This window comes from Pelobates fuscus, chromosome 5 (assembly GCF_036172605.1).
Source record: "Pelobates fuscus isolate aPelFus1 chromosome 5, aPelFus1.pri, whole genome shotgun sequence".
Taxonomy (NCBI): domain Eukaryota; kingdom Metazoa; phylum Chordata; class Amphibia; order Anura; family Pelobatidae; genus Pelobates; species Pelobates fuscus.
The window spans coordinates 292,141,764-292,160,204 of NC_086321.1; the positions used below are offsets into that span (position 1 = coordinate 292,141,764).

The 18,441-nt window shown below is 46.2% G+C and overlaps 1 protein-coding gene across 1 annotated transcript in view; it reads left to right on the forward strand.

Annotated features, from left to right (window-relative positions):
• The first annotated feature begins 1,491 nt into the window (after positions 1–1,491).
• The window catches only part of USE1 (unconventional SNARE in the ER 1), a 143,107-nt gene continuing 126,157 nt past the window's right edge, over positions 1,492–18,441 (forward strand). Inside the window, exon 1 of the mRNA XM_063455444.1 lies at positions 1,492–1,610. Within this exon, the coding sequence (XP_063311514.1) occupies positions 1,497–1,610 (114 nt within the window). The 5' untranslated portion in view covers positions 1,492–1,496. The remainder of the gene's footprint in view (positions 1,611–18,441) is intronic.

Sequence of the window (18,441 nt, forward strand, 5' to 3'; positions counted from 1 at the left end):
TACACAGACATACAGACAGACAGACATACATACATGCATACAGACATACACGCAGACAGACAGACAGACAGAGACATACAGACAGACAGGCATGCATCCAGACAGACATACATAGACATACATGCATACAGACATGCAGACAGACATACATACACATACATGCATCCAGACACACAGACACACACGCATACAGACAGACATAGACAGACATGCATGCATCCAGACAGACCTACATACATAGACATACATGCATACAGACATACACATACAGACAGACATACATGCATACAGACAGACATACATTCAGACAGACATACATACACAGACATGCATACAGACACACATACATACATACAGACATACACGTACATGCATACAGACACACAGACATGCATACAGACACACAGACATACACATACATGCATACAGACAGACAGACATACACATACATGCATACAGACACAGACATGCATACAGACAGACAGACATACACAAACATGCATACAGACATACATACAGACAGACACACATACACATACATGCATACAGACACACAGACATACATACAGACACACACACACACACATACATGCATACATACAGATACATACATTGCTGCTTGCACATCTTATGGGACATGTTTTACATTACCCAACTTTTATCAAGGAGCACAGTTTATGCTGGTGACACACCTCACCCCATAACAGCTCTATAATTACCAGCACTACCACCAGCACCCCCAGGTAATGGTCAAGGTCTAAGTTTTTGTCAAACTGCCCCAAAGTTGTTTAGGAGATGGCACCATAAAAGCCATCTCACAGACAGACAGACAGACATACACATACATGCATACAGACAGACAGACAGACATACAGACAGACACAGACATACATACATACATGCACACACACAGCTCATTTTCCAGCCACCCTTCTGTCTCTTACCTTTACTTTGCAGGAGGGTGGCTGGGGATGATGGGAGTCGGCGCTGCTCCCTCTTCATTAGCGCTCGGCGCTCTCCCTCTTTACGGCTGGGCGGGCTCCCTCTTTACGGCTTTTTAAAGGGGCCCGGTCAGCGCTATGGCCGTTGTATAGCGCGACCGGGCCCCTGAAGGAGGGGGCTCATCGGGTGGCCCTAAGTGTGTGGGCCACCCGATGGGCCCCACACGTGGGGCCCGGGCGGCCGGGCCCCCCAGCCCATGACAACTGTTATGGTTGTCATGCCCTGATGGCGGCCCTGAAAACCAGTGTTATCAACTGTCCTCGGAAATCATCATAAGGGGCTTTTTCTATAGTGTTACAATTTTAGAAAATAAATATCTTCATATATAAGAAATAAATGTTTCAAAAAGTTGGATTAGTCTTCCCAGTAGACATTAGAGCTGTAACATGTCTTGTCTGTACAGCAGCAGCGGCTTCCAGTTCCGCCTCCTCCAAGATGGAGACCGGATGTGAGGTGGCGCTGTCCGGGAGTGTTTCCGGGTCACAAAGTCATGTATGTGTGCCATCATGGCGAAGTCCAGACTGGAACTTAATTTTGTGCGACTGCTGTCTCGCTGTGAAGCCATGGCATCCGAAAAGAGGCAGGAAGGGGAGTGGAGGCTGGAGAAGGTGAGAGGGGCATGGGGGCCATGATACTTCTGACACCTGTCTCAGCTCCATGAACCTCTCAGTCCTGCTCACCTGCTGGAAAACACATGGGTTATTGCATGGCTTAAAAAATAATCATGTTTCTAGTGAATATGACGTGGTGGAATTGTATAGGTGATACAGTTTTAATACATTTTCCTGGCAGACGTAGATTTTTTTATTTGTTTATTTTTATTATTTTTAAGGGATGCTCTAAGCATTAAAACCACTACATGTTAATGCAGATGTAGTGCACAGAGGTTGTACCTTTTACTCAATGTAAAAAGCTTGTCCAAACAGACACTTGTATTGTTGTCAGACTTCCAGTAGCAATTGCATAATTTGTCATTAAAATATATATATATATATATATATATATATATATATATATATATATATATATATATATATATTAAGCCAGCATTTCAGGGTATTCTTTACAAAATAAATTTCTTTTATTGTTATTCCAAAAGTTACATGGGAAAAAAAAGTCACCAAGTCAACGTTTCAGTTCTGTGTAAGAACTTTCTTTAGGACATGTTTAAAACAATCAAAGAAGCTAATGTTTTTATAAGAACAAGAACTAGTCGCTCACTAAACACCTGAGCGCTTGTTGGCGTGTTCTGGTACCATGGATGCATATGCCACATGCAGGGTGCGCCATCACAATCATTTTGAAACCATGAGTCTATACCCAGGCATAAACTTGCTACCAATTGGCTATTTGCACATTCCCATAGATACCGTAATGCATCCTGCTGCAGCTGATGTAGATAGGATTTGCCAATACCTAGTGGAGACCCACACTGTGCATACGCATTGTGCTCCATGATGCAATGCTCCTAATAACTATGGCGACATGACACTAGTGATAGCAATGAATATAAGGAGCATTACATCATAGTGTACAATCCATATACATGGCGTGGATCTTCATTAGGTGTTGTTAAATCACAACCAGATCAGCTTCAGGACGTGTTCCGCTATATATAGGAACGCACAGATAGCTAATTGGCAGTAAGTGTATGCCTAGCTAGAACATCCTGGTTTCAAAATGATTGTGAGGCGGATCCTGCTTGTGGCACATGCATCCTTGGTAGACAAGTGCTCAGGTGGAGTGAGCGACTAATTCTTGTTCTTATAAATAAAATTTGCTTCTTTAATTTGTTTTAAACATGTCCTGAGAAAATTCTTACACAGAACTGAAACATCAACTTTTTTAAAACTTTATTTTTTTATTATAAGGAATACCCTGAAATGCTGGCTTAATATGGACATTTATAATTCAGTGTCGCATAGTACCGGGTAAAGTACAAATATTTTGTTAAGTTGGAGTACATATTTGAATATACATTTGTTGTTTCTTGTTTTCTGGCTCCATTTCTACTGCTAATTGACTCATCTACAGCATGACTAGTCAGTGCCAAGAATAAAGACAGACTCAGGTTCCAGGGCATTCAGCCACGCGCCCCCTACCTTCTGGAACTCTTTACCGTGCGCAATTATAGGCACGTTCCTTACATACTTTTAAGAAAAAAAAGCTAAAGACCCACCTCTTCCATCAGGCATTCGGTCCGCTCATCTGACCTTCAGAAGCTCCTAACTCTTATGTCTTTATGTTTGTATATTTGTAAATTGCTTTGAATCTCACAGGGAGAAAAGCACTATACAAATCGAATATTATTATAAATTTATTATGGCTGCCCAGTCCCCATTGCCTCTCTCCTACTCAACTGGTCTTGCTTAGCAATCCTTCCCCTTGATGTCAACTTGCTTCTTTGTTTAAAAAGGGAAAAATGCCCTCTTTATTGAATTTACAAATACATATGTTGAAAAGCACTCTGTAATGAAACCGCAATCTAGGTCTTCTTGAATAATATATTTTAAAAAAATTCAAATAACTGAAGTCCACATAGTTCATGACGTTTTCACCAGCGGACAGCATCCAAAGAGCTTAGCTTAAAGACACTTCATACATCATTACCATCACAGAGTGATGACTAAAACTGCAATGGGAGGATGCCAGATCATTCATGTGACCATAACCACTATGGAGTGCTGTGGTTATGGTTCTTGGAGTGTTCCTTTAAGGTGTTTCACATCTGATGATTTACCTACTCTTAAAGGACCACTATAGTGCCCTGAGGGTGCCCCCACCCTCAGAGTCCCCCTCCCGCCCGGCTCTGGAAAGGGGAAAAGGGGTAAAACGTACCTTTTTACAGCGCTGGGCGGGGAGATCTCTGCCTCCGATCCTCCTCCGTTCCGCCCCGTCGGCTGAATGCGCACGCGCGGCAAGAGCTGCGCGTGCATTCAGCCGGTCGCATAGGAAAGCATTTACAATGCTTTCCTATGGACGCTTGCGTGCTCTCACTGTGATTTTCACAGTGAGAATCACGCTAGCGGCTGTCAATGAGACAGCCACTAGAGGATTTGGGGGAAGGCTTAACCCATTAATAAACATAGCAGTTTCTCTGAAACTGCTATGTTTATAAAAAAAAAAATGGGTTATCCCTAGCTGGACCTGGCACCCAGACCACTTCATTAAGCTGAAGTGGTCTGGGTGCCTTGAGTGGTCCTTTAACTAGTCATTCTGCCTCTTTATTGTAAAATGTGTTTAGCTAGCTCCCAAGATGTATCTCTTACATTCTGGATATATGTATACACCTCACAACTCTTGTATACATTGGAATGGGGTGTGCCTGTGACACTGTGCACTTCCCTGGTAAAAGAGGAGGGACCAGACCTCCCAAAAAAGGTTGAGTCCCCTTAAAAGAGTGTGTAAATTGTGGCTCGACAAATCTTAGGTCGCCATGGCGAACAGGAATTTTGTCCTGGCACCTGGGATTTGTGAGCCTGTTCAGCACCTGAGGTGATTGTCTGCCTGAGATTGGAGTGGGGCAGTCGGCTCACGCAGGGCTCAGGCGGGCAGGCGGACGGCTGGCTCATTGAGAGCTGAGGGAGGCGGCCGAGCGGTTGCATGAGTAAGGCGGCGAGGAACCTGTAATCTCCCTGCTCTGCTCCTCCACACGCCCTCCAGTGATGCCGGAGTATGACAATACGACCCCGCATCACTAAACAGCGCTGTAGGGAGCAGAGCAGAGAGATGACAGCAGCCCAGTTGGACCCCAGGGAAAGCTAATCCACTCCAGCTTTCCCAAAGATAGGGAAGCTGGGTGAATTTAAAATAATAAACGTTGTGATTTGTGAGTGTGTGTATGTGTATCAAATCCGTGTGTCTGTCAGTGATTGTGTACATTTATGTGGCCTGCCCCTCCACCAGTCACATGGGAAAGGTGTTTTTACTCATCCTTTTTCCCACGCCGTGCTGGTGACGTGGCGGCTGGCCCTACTACAATGGCTGAGATTACGCCCTACTTGGCAATCAACTTCTCCACATAGAGATGCATTGAATCAATGCATCCCTATGAGGAGCATTAATGTAGGTGCTGCACACTGTGCAGCACTGACCCAGGAAGCACTTCTAGAGGCCATCTGAGTGATTGTCACTAGTGGTTCTACCATACAGCAATGTAAATCCTGCCTTTAGTCTGAAAAGTCAGTGTTTACATTGAAAAGCGTGCAGAGACAGTATATAGGGTTCAGATAAACTATATTAAGCTGTAGTGTTTCTGGTGATTCTAGTGTCCCTTTTAGAATTGTATTTTTGACATGGAAAAATCTGGCTCCTAATTATTTTAGCTGGCTCCTAGGTTTCAAGTGCATTTGTCAAGCCCTGGTGTAAATCTGGTAGTTACACTGGGCAGCCCACTTGGGTATTGATAAGCTCAGCACTTATCAGTGGCATTTCTCTAGTGACACCAGAAACAAAAGGACACCAAAAAACAAACTAGGAATGGTGAATAGGAGCCCAAATTTGTCACTGTCCCACTATATCTGGGAATGTTGGGAGGTATGTATATATACATGATATAAATGGCAAGTTCGTTCTGCACTAGTGATTTAGGTGCGTTGCCCTCTTATAAATTGCATCTGCATACCTAATTAAAGGCAAATGGCTTCAGAGTCCTTTATGCTTGATTCACTGAACATTAATGAGATACATAAATGAGAAAAGCAAAGTAAAACCAGGTTTAGTTATATTAAAAACAAAAGGAAGGTATGTAGAAGAGGATAAAGGTCTAGCTGACTGCCTCAATTAAAGGAACACTATAGTCACCTAATTTACTTTAGCTAAATAACACAGTTTTAGTGTATAGATCATTCCCCTGCAATTTCACTGCTCAATTCACTGTCATTTAGTAGTTAAATCACGTTGTTAATGTTTATGCAGCCCTAGCCACCTCCCCTGGCTATGATTTGACAGAGCCTGCATGAAAAAAAAAACTGGTTTCCCTTTCAAACAGATGTCATTTACCTTAAATGATTGTATCTCAATCTCTAAATTGAACTTTAATCACATACAGGAGGCTCTTGCAGGTTCTAGCAAGCTATTAACATAGCAAGGGATAAGAAAATCTTAATTAAACAGAACTTGCAATAAAGAGAGCCTAAATAGGGCTCTCTTTACAGGAAGTGTTTATGGAGGGCTGTACAAGTCACATGCAGGGAGGTGTGACTAGGGTTCATAAACAAAGGGATTTAACTCCTAAATGGCAGAGGATTGAGCAGTGAAGCTGCAGGGGCATGTTCTATACACCAAAACTGCTTCATTAAGCTAAAGTTGTTCAGGTGACTATAGTGTCCCTTTAATATTTTTGTTCAGTATTTATGGATGAAAATTAAGGAAGGGGCCTCACTTAGGAAAAAGGACAAATGAGTAATTTGTTACATGTGAACTTACGGAGGAAGAGGTTCTATTTACAACTGTCAAAAGTAAGGACAAGTCAATGGGACCTGATGGAATACACCCGGAGTTTATTAGAAGAGCTTACTGGTGTACTAGCAAAACCATTAACAGATTTATTTAACCAATCCTTGTTAACAGTAGTAGTCCCGGAAGATTGGAAGTTAGCGAATGTTGTGCCCATTCAAAAGAGGTAGTAGGGAGGAGTCGGGCAGCTATAGGCCAGTAGGCCTTACTTCAGTAGTGGGGAAAGTGATTGGAAACCATGTTAAAGGATGGAATTGTTGAACATCTGTTGATTTTTTTTTTTTTTTTTTAAATATTTTTTAATTGGTTAACTAAAATAATAGACCAGGGTGGTGCAGTTGACATTGCTTACCTACATTTCAGTAAGGCTTGTGACACTGTTGCACATAGAAGGCTTATCAATAAACTGCAATCTTTAAGTTTGGATTCCAATATTGTTGAATGGGTAAGGTAGTGGCTGAGTGACAGGCTACAGAGGGTTGTAGTCAATGGAGTATATTCGAAGCAAGGTCTAGTTACCAGTGGGGTACCTCAGGGATCTGTACTTGGACCCATTCTCTTTAAATGAATATTCTAGGGTCAGGAACACAAACATGTATTCCTGACCTTATAGTGTTAAAACCCCCATCTGGGCCCCTCTTGCCTTCCTAAATATAGCAAAATCTTACTTGTATTCAAGCCTGAAGCTGTAGCTCTGCATGCTGTTTGCCCAAAAATAGCAAGCTGTCTGCTGACATCATCAGAAGTGGTACCCTGATCCAATAACAGTGCTTCCCCATAGGATTGGCTGAGACTGACAAGGAGGCAGATCAGGGGCAGAGCCAGCACAATTCAAACACAGCCCTGGCCAATCAGCATCTCCTCATAGAGATGAATTGAATCAATTAATCACTATGAGGAAAGTTCAGTGTCTGCATGCATAGGGTGGAAACACTGAATGTTTGGATGCATTTTAGGCAGCCATGACCCAGGAAGGATCTCTAACAGTCATCTAAGGAGTGACCAGTGAAGTTATCACTAGGCTGTAATGTAAACACTGCATTTTCTTTGAAAAGACAGTGTTTACAGCAAAAAGCCTGAAGGTAATGATTCTACTCACCAGAACACATTTAAAAAGCTGTAGTTTTCTGGTGACTATAGTGTCCCTTTAATGTTTTTATTAGTGATATTGCAGAAGGCCTTGATGGTAAAGTATGTCTTTTTGCTGATGATACTCAAATGTTCCAGGAGGGATTAGCCAAATGGCAAATGATTTAGGCAAACTAGAAAAATGGTCAGAGTTGTGGCAACTGACATTTAATGTGGTTAAGTGCAAGATAATACATCTTGGGCATAAAACACCAAGGGCAGAATATAGAATATTTGATACACTACTAATCTCAACATCTGAGGAAAGGGATTTAGGAGTAATAATTTCAGATGACTTAAAGGTAGGCAGACAATGTAATAGAGCTGCAGGAAATGCTAGCTGGTTATATAGGGAGAGGTATTAGCAGTATGCGCATTAGATCTCCCCCGTTGATAGGGGGAGGAGCGTGGGCGGAGCCTGATCGAGCACCGAGGGACATCAGCGCTGAATTCAGGCAAGTCACCGAAGGGATTTTAAACCCTTCAGCAACATGGGATGGGGGGTGGATGGGAGAGGGGCCGTTTCCTGGCACTGGAGAGTCCCTTTAAAAGAAGAAGAAAAACTACCACAACAAGAGGACATAGTCCTAAATTAGAGGGGCAAAGATTTTAAAATTTAGGAAGTATTACTTTACTGAGAGGGTAATGGACGCATGGAATAGCCTTCCGCTGAAGTGGTAGATGTTAACACAGTAAAGTTGTTTAAGCATGCGTGGTTTAGGCATTAGGCTATCCTAGACTTAAAGGACCACTATAGTGCCAGGAAAACATACTCGTTTTCCTGGCACTATAGTACCCTGAGGGTGCCCCCACCCTCAGGGACCCCCTATCGCCGGGTTCTGGGATGAGGAAAGGGTTAAAACTTACCTTTATTCCAGCGCCGGGCGGGGAGCTCTCCTCCTCCTCTGCGCCTCCGATACTCCCTTTCGGCTGAATGCGCAAGCGCGGCAAGAGCTGCGCGCATTCAGCCAGTCTCATAGGAAAGCATTTACTATTTTTCACAGTGAGAATCACGCAAGCGCCTCTAGCGGCTGTCAGTGAGACAGCCACTAGAGGATTTGGAGGCTGGATTAACCCTAATATAAACAGAGCAGTTTCTCTGAAACTGCTATGTTTATTTAAAAAAGGGTTAATCCTAGAGCAGTGATGGCGAACCTTTTTGAGCCCGAGTGCCCAAACCGCAATACATGCCAACTTTTTTTTCCTTAAAGTGCCAACACGGCAATTGCGTGTGGGGGGGGGGTGTTGTATGTGAGGGGTGCTGTGTGTGTGTGTGAGGGGTGCTGTGTGTGTGTATGAGGGGTGCTGTGTGTGTGTATGAGGGGTGCTGTGTAAGTGTGTGAGGGGTGCTGTGTAAGTGTGTGAGGGGTGCTGTGTAAGTGTGTGTGAGGGGTGTTGTGTGTGTGTGTGAGGGGTGTTGTGTGTGTGAGACGGGTGCTGTGCGTGCTGTGTGTTTGGGGGGGTGCTGTGTGGTGTGTAAGTGCTGTGTAAGTGTGGGGGGGGTGCTGTGTGTGTGTGGGGGGGTGCTGTGTGTGTGTGTTTGGGGGGGTGCTGTGTGTGTGTGTTTGGGGGGGGTGCTGTGTGTGTGTGTTTGGGGGGGGTGCTGTGTGTGTGTGTTTGGGGGGGTGCTGTGTGTGTGTTTGGGGGGGTGCTGTGTGTGTGTTTGGGGGGGTGCTGTGTGTGTGTGTTTGGGGGGGTGCTGTGTGTGTGTGTTTGGGGGGGGTGCTGTGTGTGTGTTTGGGGGGGGTGGTGTTTGGGGGGGGTGCTGTGTGTGTGTTTGGGGGGGGTGCTGTGTGTGTGGGGGTGCTGTGTGTGTGTGTGTGTGTGGGGGTGCTGTGTGTGTGTGTGTGTGAGGGGGTGCTGTGTGTGTGTGTGAGGGGGGTGCTGTGTGTGTGTGTGTGAGGGGGGTGCTGTGCGTGGGGTAGGGGTGCTGTATGTGTGTGTGAGACGGGTGCTGTGCTGTGTGGGTGTGAGACGGGTGCTGTGCGTGGGGTAGGGGTGCTGTATGTGTGTGTGAGACGGGTGCTGTGCTGTGTGGGAGGTAGGGGTACTGCTGGGGGGTAGGGATACTGCTGGCGGAGTATGGGTACTGCTGTGGGGGGTAGGGATACTGTGTGTGGGGGGTAGGGGTGCTGTAGGGGGTAGGGGTGCTGTGTGTGGGGGGTAGGGGTACTGCTGGGAAGTAGGGGTACTGCTGAGGGGTAGGGGTACTGTGTGGGGGGTAGGGGTACTGTGTGGGGTGGTAGGGGTACTGTGTGGGGTGGTAGGGGTACTGTGTGGGGTGGTAGGGGTACTGTGTGGGGTGGTAGGGGTACTGTGTGGGGTGGTAGGGGTACTGTGTGGGGTGGTAGGGGTACTGTGTGGAGGGGTAGGGGTACTGTGTAGGGGTACTGTGTGGGGGGTAGGGGTACTGTGTGCGGGTAGGGGTACTGCTGGGGGGTATAGGGGTGCTGTGTGTGGGTAGGGGTGCTGTGTGTGGGTAGGGGTACTGTGTGTGGGGGGGTAGGAGTACTGCTGGGGGTGGTAGGGGTACTGCTGGGGGGGTAGGGGTACTGCTGAGGGGGGGGTAGGGGTACTGCTGAGGGGGGGGTAGGGGTGCTGGGGGGTAGGGGTACTGTTGTGGGGGAGGAGAGGTACTGCTGGGATGGTAGGGGTACTCCTGGGATGGTTGGGGTACTTCTGGGGGGGTAGGGTGGTGCTGGGGGGGTGGGGTGGTGCTGTGGGGGGTAGGGGTGGTGCTGTGGGGGGTAGGGGTGGTGCTGGGGAGATAGGGGTGGTGCTGTGGGGGGTAAGGGTACTTCTGGGGGGGTAGGGTGCTGCTGGGGGTGGTAGGGGTACTGCTGATGGTGGTAGGGGTACTGCTGGGGGGGGGGTTGGGGTGCTGGGGGGTAGGGGTACTGTTGTGGGGAGGAGGGGTACTGCTGGGGTGGTAGGGGTACTTCTGGGGGGGTAGGGTGGTGCTGTGGGGGGTAGGGGTGGTGCTGGGGAGATAGTGGTGGTGCTGTGGGGGTAAGGGTACTGCTGGGGGGTGGGGTGGTGCTGTGGGGGGTAGGGGTACTTCTGGGGGGGTAGGGTGCTGCTGGGGGGGTGCTGTGGGGGGTAGGGGTGGTGCGGGGGAGATAGGGGTGGTGCTGTGGGGGGTAAGGGTACTTCTGGGGGGGTAGGGGTGGTGCTGGGGAGATAGGGGTGGTGCTGGGGGGTAAGGGTACTTCTGGAGGGTGGGGGGGTGCTGTGGGGGGTAAGGGTACTTCTGGAGGGTGGGGGGGTGCTGTGGGGGGTAAGGGTACTTCTGGGGTGGTGCTGTGGGGGCTAGGGGTGGTGCTGGGGAGATAGGGGTGGTGCTGGGGGGGGTAAGGGTACTTCTGGGGGGGTGCTGTGGGGGGTAAGGGTACTTCTGGGGGGTGGGGGTGCTGTGGGGGGTAAGGGTACTTCTAGGGGGGTAGGGGTGGTGCTGGGGAGATAGGGGTGGTGCTGGGGGGTAAGGGTACTTCTGGAGGGTGGGGGGGGGGTGCTGTGGGGGGTAAGGGTACTTCTGGGGTGGTGCTGTGGGGGCTAGGGGTGGTGCTGGGGAGATAGGGGTGGTGCTGGGGGGGTAAGGGTACTTCTGGGGGGGGTAGGGGTGCTGTGTGTCAGTATCCCCCCCCTCCCTCCTTCTTACCTTTAATGAAGTGGGGGGGGGGGGGACACACAGCCATCCCTGGTGGTCCGGTGGTGGCAGGCAGTGCTTCCGGTTCGGGAGGCAGGGGAGGGATCTGTGATGCTGAACCCTCTGTCTTCCCGCGCGATGCTGTGTGGAGCGTTGCCATGGTAACGCTCGGACACGCTCCACACAGCATCGCGCGGGAGGACAGGGATCAGCATCACAGATCCTTACCCTGCCTCCCGAACCGGAAGCAGAGTAGGCGCCTGCCGTTTCGGGCAGGCAGGTGCCTACTCTGCAGTGATGGCGGACCTGTGGCCGCGTGCCCACAGAAAGGGCCCGGCGTGCCACCTGTGGCACGCGTGCCATAGGTTCGCCATCACTGTCCTAGAGGGACCTGGCACCCAGACCACTTCATTAAGCTGAAGTGGTCTGGGTGCCTAGAGTGGTCCTTTAAGATAAGGCCAGGGACTAATGAAAGTATTTAGAAAATTGGGCAGACTAGATGGTCCGAATGGTTCGCATCTGGCGTCACATTCTGTGTTTCTACTGTATTATTTGGTATGGTGACATGCGGTATATAAAGGGATAGTAAAAAACGCACTCACCTGGAAGAAATTGACAAATGCTTTGAAATGTATTTCGTCGTTGCCAGTTTTCAAATCCACTCCAATAGGGTCTGTTGTTGAAATTTCACTGACAACACATGCATTAACTGCAGGTAATCAGTGCTGGCTTTCGTAGTTTGTTTAAAATGTAAATATTTTTATTCAGTGATTTAACATCATATCTTTAAAAAAATCCTATGTGACCAGTGGTTCCCAGAGCTTGCTGTTGTGTGACTTGGTTAATATTGATCTGGATGTGGCATGGCATCAGCAGGAAACATGTCCGTCCAGGAGTGCCCTCTGCACTCTTAAAGCACTTCAGTGGTGTTGAAATTTGAAGCAAGCAGGTAGAGACCTGTGACAGAGCTCCCTGTACCCCCGCCACAGAGACTGCTTCCTAGCTGGAACAGGAGAACCTATAGGGGAACTAGCTCTCAGTCCTTTTCCCCACTGCTGTGACAAGCTGGCCCAGGGATGAACTATTTCTTCGTTACAGAGCTCCCTGTACCCTGGCTGGGTACCTACGCCAAAGGGACTGCTTCGTAGCTCAAATCTTCCACAAGCTGCGACAAGCTGGCCAGGGATTATTAACCCTTTCTCCCTCCCCTCCCCCTCCGCCCCCACAACAGTTACTGGACATCACCTAGTTCTGGAGGTACAACTCTGAAATCTTTATTGAAACGCACAGCCCTCTGCAGGGGGTCTCCATTCAGTTCAATACTCTTCCCTTAGTCCCAGACAGGAGGGGGCTGGGTTACAGATAGTCATCTCCCGCCCTGGGAGACACCAACAGCACATCCAGTTACACACATTAAAACATTTCACATACAGGTGGGAAAACTTTGGAGCCCCAGGAAAGGACTGGATCACACATATAAAAATAGCCCCGGATCCCAGCTGGGATCTCTGCAAATAGCAGGGCTATCTGATGTATAGAGCCCGAGAAACCATTGTACAAAGTCTGGGTCTCGAGCCTCTGTACATCCCCGAAAGTAGTTCCAGGGGGTTGCTTGGTTTAGTCCGGCAAATTGAAACTTTGCGCCTAAACCAAGCAACAACCAATCCGCTGAAAGGTGCAAAACCAATTTGTGCCAATCAGTGCTCAGGTAGGAGAGGGGTTTTGCCACCCAGTCAGGAGGAAAGGCACGAAACTCTGGTTGAATGGGCGCTTCTTCTCCAATTGGTTGCCTCTGCCCTGCAGCGACCAATCAACGCTCCCTCATGCCGATCCATCAAGAGAATGGCACAAACCCAGTTTGAATGGGCGCACCTTCTCCTATTGGTCGGCACGGACTTCCAGGCGGCCAGCGGGACCCTGACTCTGCTGGGGCTCGCGCCTCTACCCGGGGCTACCTCCACTTAAGCAGCCCCAAGGGGAGCGCCCTCGGGCAGCTATGAGCCTGGCCTTGCAGCTCCCGGATAGGGGAAGAAGTGACCATAGCTCCGTTAGGAGCAGGTAATGCGATCCCCGACAGTGCGGGCAGGCCCATACGAGATACGAATGCCTCCCCTGGTTGGTGTATGGCTGTACAAACCGGCGGCCACCCAGGGGAGCATTTGTTAATGTTTTCCTTTGTCGTTTCAGAACGCTCTAATAAGCGTTCTAAATGGGTGATCCCCGTTCGGGAGACGAATGGGTTCCGTTCGTATGAGCTCTCCCGAACAGAAAACAGGCAAAATACATGAATTATAGAACAGGTACATGGGGAAATACAGAATACAAGGGGAAAACACACAAATAAGCAGTGGGTATGGTACTTAGTGGCGCCACAAGGTCCACCCACAAACCCCCTCATATTAGAAGGCAAAGTTTAACTGTAAGGAAAATTAACAATTTTAAACACACAATTGCATTTACAGTACATACTGAAAATATTTCTTTTGGCCTAGCTTTGAATTTTTTCAATTGTACCCAATAATTTTGATCAAATTTGATGGGCATTTGAATGTTTCATCATACAAAATACATAACTTTCAAATCTAAATTTTCATAGTTTACTAGACCTGTAAATGACTTTTCTAGCCACTGGGTGGCAGTATATCACCTCAGTAAAATATTGTTTCCAAAACCGGCATGCCCATGCAAAGATTCTCTGCTCTTAAAATATGTACAGTGATTGCATAAATACACAGCACACATTCTTTTAATGTTTCAATTGGTATCATTATTACAAAAATCTTTTAACATACAGACTAATCTTAAATAAGCTGCAGTTGTGAGCTCTATATGCCCTCTAAAGTAGGTGTGAGAACATATAAAAAGCACTAGTGTCATAGGTCAGTTTGCAGGTTTATTGATAACATTTACTAATCATGTCATGTTTTATCCTGTAGTGGCACAATTGCTGTGGACCTAGGAACCACAAATATATAAACATCTAATGTTTCTAGATGCGTTTTAACTGTGTAAACACAAAGTATCATCCTTTTTTTTTTTTTCTTCTTCAATATCTTATTTCGAAAAGGATGATTTATCAAGAGAAACACAGAATGGAAAAAGGAGTTATTTTACCTAGATACACAGGAAGCATAAAAGGTAGTACCATTGAGATACCATAAGATCACCGATTTAATGGATACCTCACTGTACACAGATTTGGAACAGTAAATAGTTACAAACCTGCAAATACTGATAATTTTGTTTACATGATGTCATCAGTCACCTTTTTGGTCAATGTTTCCATACATTAGCGAATGTTATCACTGGTCTGTTAATGCGAGGGAATGGAAAAGATGAAAGAACAGGTAGCGCAGAGATAGTAAGCAAGAGAGACAAAATATGTATTTCATTCTTTACCTAGTTAATGACATGACACACACATCCTGTAGCTTTGCAAGTTCTATCTGGCAAAGATGGCAAGTGATGAACAGTGCAATCTCTAGCAATAAATCCCACAGCTTGTGAACTGGATGACCTGGTGAGAAGACTCCGCATCAACCACACTTGCCCTTCATCTGTGGGGATTGCTGTAGAAAACAGGCAGTTTTTAAGTGTTGAATCATTTGGAAAGCTTATTATCAAAGCTTATACTATATATATATATATATATATATATATATATATATATATATATATATATATATATATATATATATATATATATAAAAAGATCTTCAGTGGCTAGATATTTGCCTTTTTGTATTTGTCTGTGTATATATTGTGCTGTCTTTTTTTTTTCCTCAGTTGTACAGTGCTGCAGAATATGTTTGCGCTTTATAAATGCTAGCAATAAAAATAAATCTGTCAAATTCCTTAATTCTCCGATACAGTTACTATGTAGAAAGATGGCTATTTTGTGGAAATCGAGATATAGCAAAAATAGGTATTTTACTTAAAGAAAAACTTGGTGTATGTGTATATATATATATATATATATCTGTTTACTTATCCACTGTATTTGGGGATAAAAGTGTTTTGTGAGTTATGAAAAGTTAGCTCACTGCTAATCCTCATTATAAACGTTGCCCTTTTCTCCCATTTGAGCATATGTAGCAGAAGAGGAGAAACAGCGTATCTGTTCTCCTCGTGTATTTTTTGCTGTATTTCTGGACTGAACTTAATTGTGATGTCACTTGCAAAATCTTAAAAAAACAAAACAAAAACACTGTAGTGTTAGGAATACAAAGCTGTTCCTCTGCCCCCTCTCTGAAAGTTTGTAAGGTATTCCTTCTTGACAGCCAGAAAAAGATTTAGTGCTTAACCCCTTAAGGACACATGACATGTGTGACATGTCATGATTCCATTTTATTCCAGAAGTGTGGTCTTTAAGGGGTTAAAGGACCACTATAGGCACCCAGACCACTTCAGCTCAATGAAGTGGTCTGGGTGCCAGGTCCATCTAGGGTTAACCCTGCAGCTGTAAACATAGCAGTTTCAGAGAAACTGCTATGTTTACATTAGGGTTAATCCAGCCTCTAGTGCCAGTCTCATTAAAAAACTGCTAGAGGTGCTTCTCACTGTGATTTTCTCAGTGAGAAGACGCTGCCGTCCATAGGAAAGCATTGAGAAATGCTTGCCTATAGACTGATTGAATGCCCACGGCTCTTGCCGCGCATTCAGCGGATGATGTCAGAAGAGGAAGGAGAGTCCCCAGCGCAGAGGGAGCCCGGCGCTGGAGAAAGGTAAGAATTTAACCCCTTCCTCCCCCTTCAGCCCGGTGGGAATGGGACCCTGAGGGGGGGGGGGGGGGGACCCAAAGACCCTATAGTGCCAGGAAAACGAGTTTGTTTTCCTGGCACTATAGTGGTCCTTTAATGGAACGTGGAACCCTATAGAAGGATGAGGTGGCAAGCTGAAGGACATTAAACCACAACTTTAGTGAATTTAAAGGGACACTATAGTCACCAGAACAACTACAGCTTATAGCATTGGTCTGGTGAATGTAATCATTCCCTTCAGGCTTTTTTCAACAAATACCATGGTTTCAGAGAAAATGCAGTGTTTACATTACCTCCAATGGCCACTCCTCAGATCGCTGCTAGAGGTGCTTTCTGGAGCAGTACTGCACAACTTGCAGCACTGACATTGTGTCTGCACCCTCCGCATAGAGACACTGAACTTTCCTCATAGAGATGCATTGATTCAATGAATCTCTATGAAGAGTTGCAGATTGGCCAGGGCTGTGTTTGGCCCTGATCTGCCTCCTTGACAATCTCAGCCAATCCAGTGCTTTCCTATGGGAAAGCATTGCGATTGGCAAGGAACACCACTTCTGATGATGTCCGCCAAGCAGGCAGATCACGGGCAGAGCAAGCAGCAGCAGACTGGAATAAAGGTAAACTTTTGCTATATTTAGGGGGGGGCCAGATGGTTGTTAACACTATAAGGTCAGGAATACATGTTTGTGTTCCTGAGCCTATAGTGTTCCCTTAAAGGGACACTCCAGGCACCCCGACCACTTCTGCCCATTGGAGTGGTCTGGGTGCCAACTCCCACTACTCTTAACCCTGCAAGTGTTGTTATTGCAGTTTTCTATAGGCTGCAATAATTACCTTGCAGGGTTAACTCCACCTCTAGTGGCTGTCTAGTAGACAGCCACTAGAGGGAACTTCCTGCTCTATAGCACAGATTATCTGTGCTAGAGCGTTGCTGGATGTCCTCACGCTGTGTGAGGACCTCCAGCGTCGCTCAAATCCCCATAGGAAAGCATTGAAATTCGTTTTCAATTCTTTGCTATGGGGAGACCTAATGCGCATGCGCGACATTGCCGCGCATGCGCATTAGGTCTCCTTGGCCGGTGGGCGGGATCAGTCTCTATAGGTCTCCTCGGCCGGTGGGCGGGATCAGCTTTCTATAAACTGCAATAATTACCTTGCAGGGTTAACTCCACCTCTAGTGGCTGTCTTCTAGACAGCCACTAGAGGGAACTTCCTGCTCTATAACACAGATTATCTGTGCTAGAGCATCGCTGGACGTCCTCACGCTGTGTGAGGACCTCCAGCGTCGCTTAAATCCCCATAGGAAAGCATTGAAAGCATAGGAAAGCTTTCCTATGGGGAGACCTAATGCGCATGCGCATTAGGTCTCCTCGGCCGGTGGGCGGGATCAGTCTCGCTGACAGAGTAAGAAGGAGGAGACAGCGATGAGGGACCCAGTAACTGGGTATTTGGGGGTTGGAGGGAGAGGGAACCTCCAGTGCCAGGAAAACGGATTGTTTTCCTGGCACTGGATATACCCTTTAAGGTCAAAATAATCGAACTGGAAACATTCTCTAAGTCAATTTTGCAGCCAGTTTGGCTAGTCTAGTCTTAAATTTGAAATTCACTCAGAATTCACCTTGAATAATGACTTTAGTAAATAATCCACCCTGGAGTATCGTTTGTTGGTGTAAACCCGCAGCAGTGGTTGGCATTACAATAAAGTGGTTATTCTGTCCATGTTCTCTAGATGGACTGCTTCCCTTGTTTAATCTTAACACCAATGCAGTCATTTCTGTCTTCTTTTTTTCGTAACCAGATTGGTGAGTGCAGTGCACACACAAAAAGGGGGATACTTTTACCAGGGTGTTCCAGGCAGGGTGGGACAATTCTCCGAACCCAATAGAACAAAGTACAAAATGTCAAGGCACAGCGGGTAATTTCTTCTGGAACGCAGTCTTTAATTGGAATCAGGACTTGACATAGGCTCATGTAGAAGCTGAAACATTATTTTTAATTTCCTGATTCCAAATGAAGACTGCCTTCCAGAAGAAATTACCTGGTGTGTCTGGACATTTTGTACTTTTTTGTGTGTGAGATTGGATATACTCCACTCTGTGGTTGGTAATAGTTTTAGAGCTTTCGACTGTTGCTATACACCTGACAAGAAAATCACAAAATCTTCAGAGATATAGAATCTTCCTGACAAGATTTCATGTTTGTCATTATGGCATAATAGTTTAATATAACTGGTCACAAACTAAGCTTTTTTTTTTTTTTTTTTTTTTTTTTAAATGTATCTTTTGAAGGTCTGTGCTCATCTACATCTATTCTTAAGGCAACCATGGAAACTTAGCAATGTTTGTGTCAGTGCAGCAATCTGTTAATGGTAAAATGTAATCCAATAGGGAAGTCAAAAAAATAAAATAAAAATTACACTTTGACGGAATGAAGCCGTTTACTCACCAT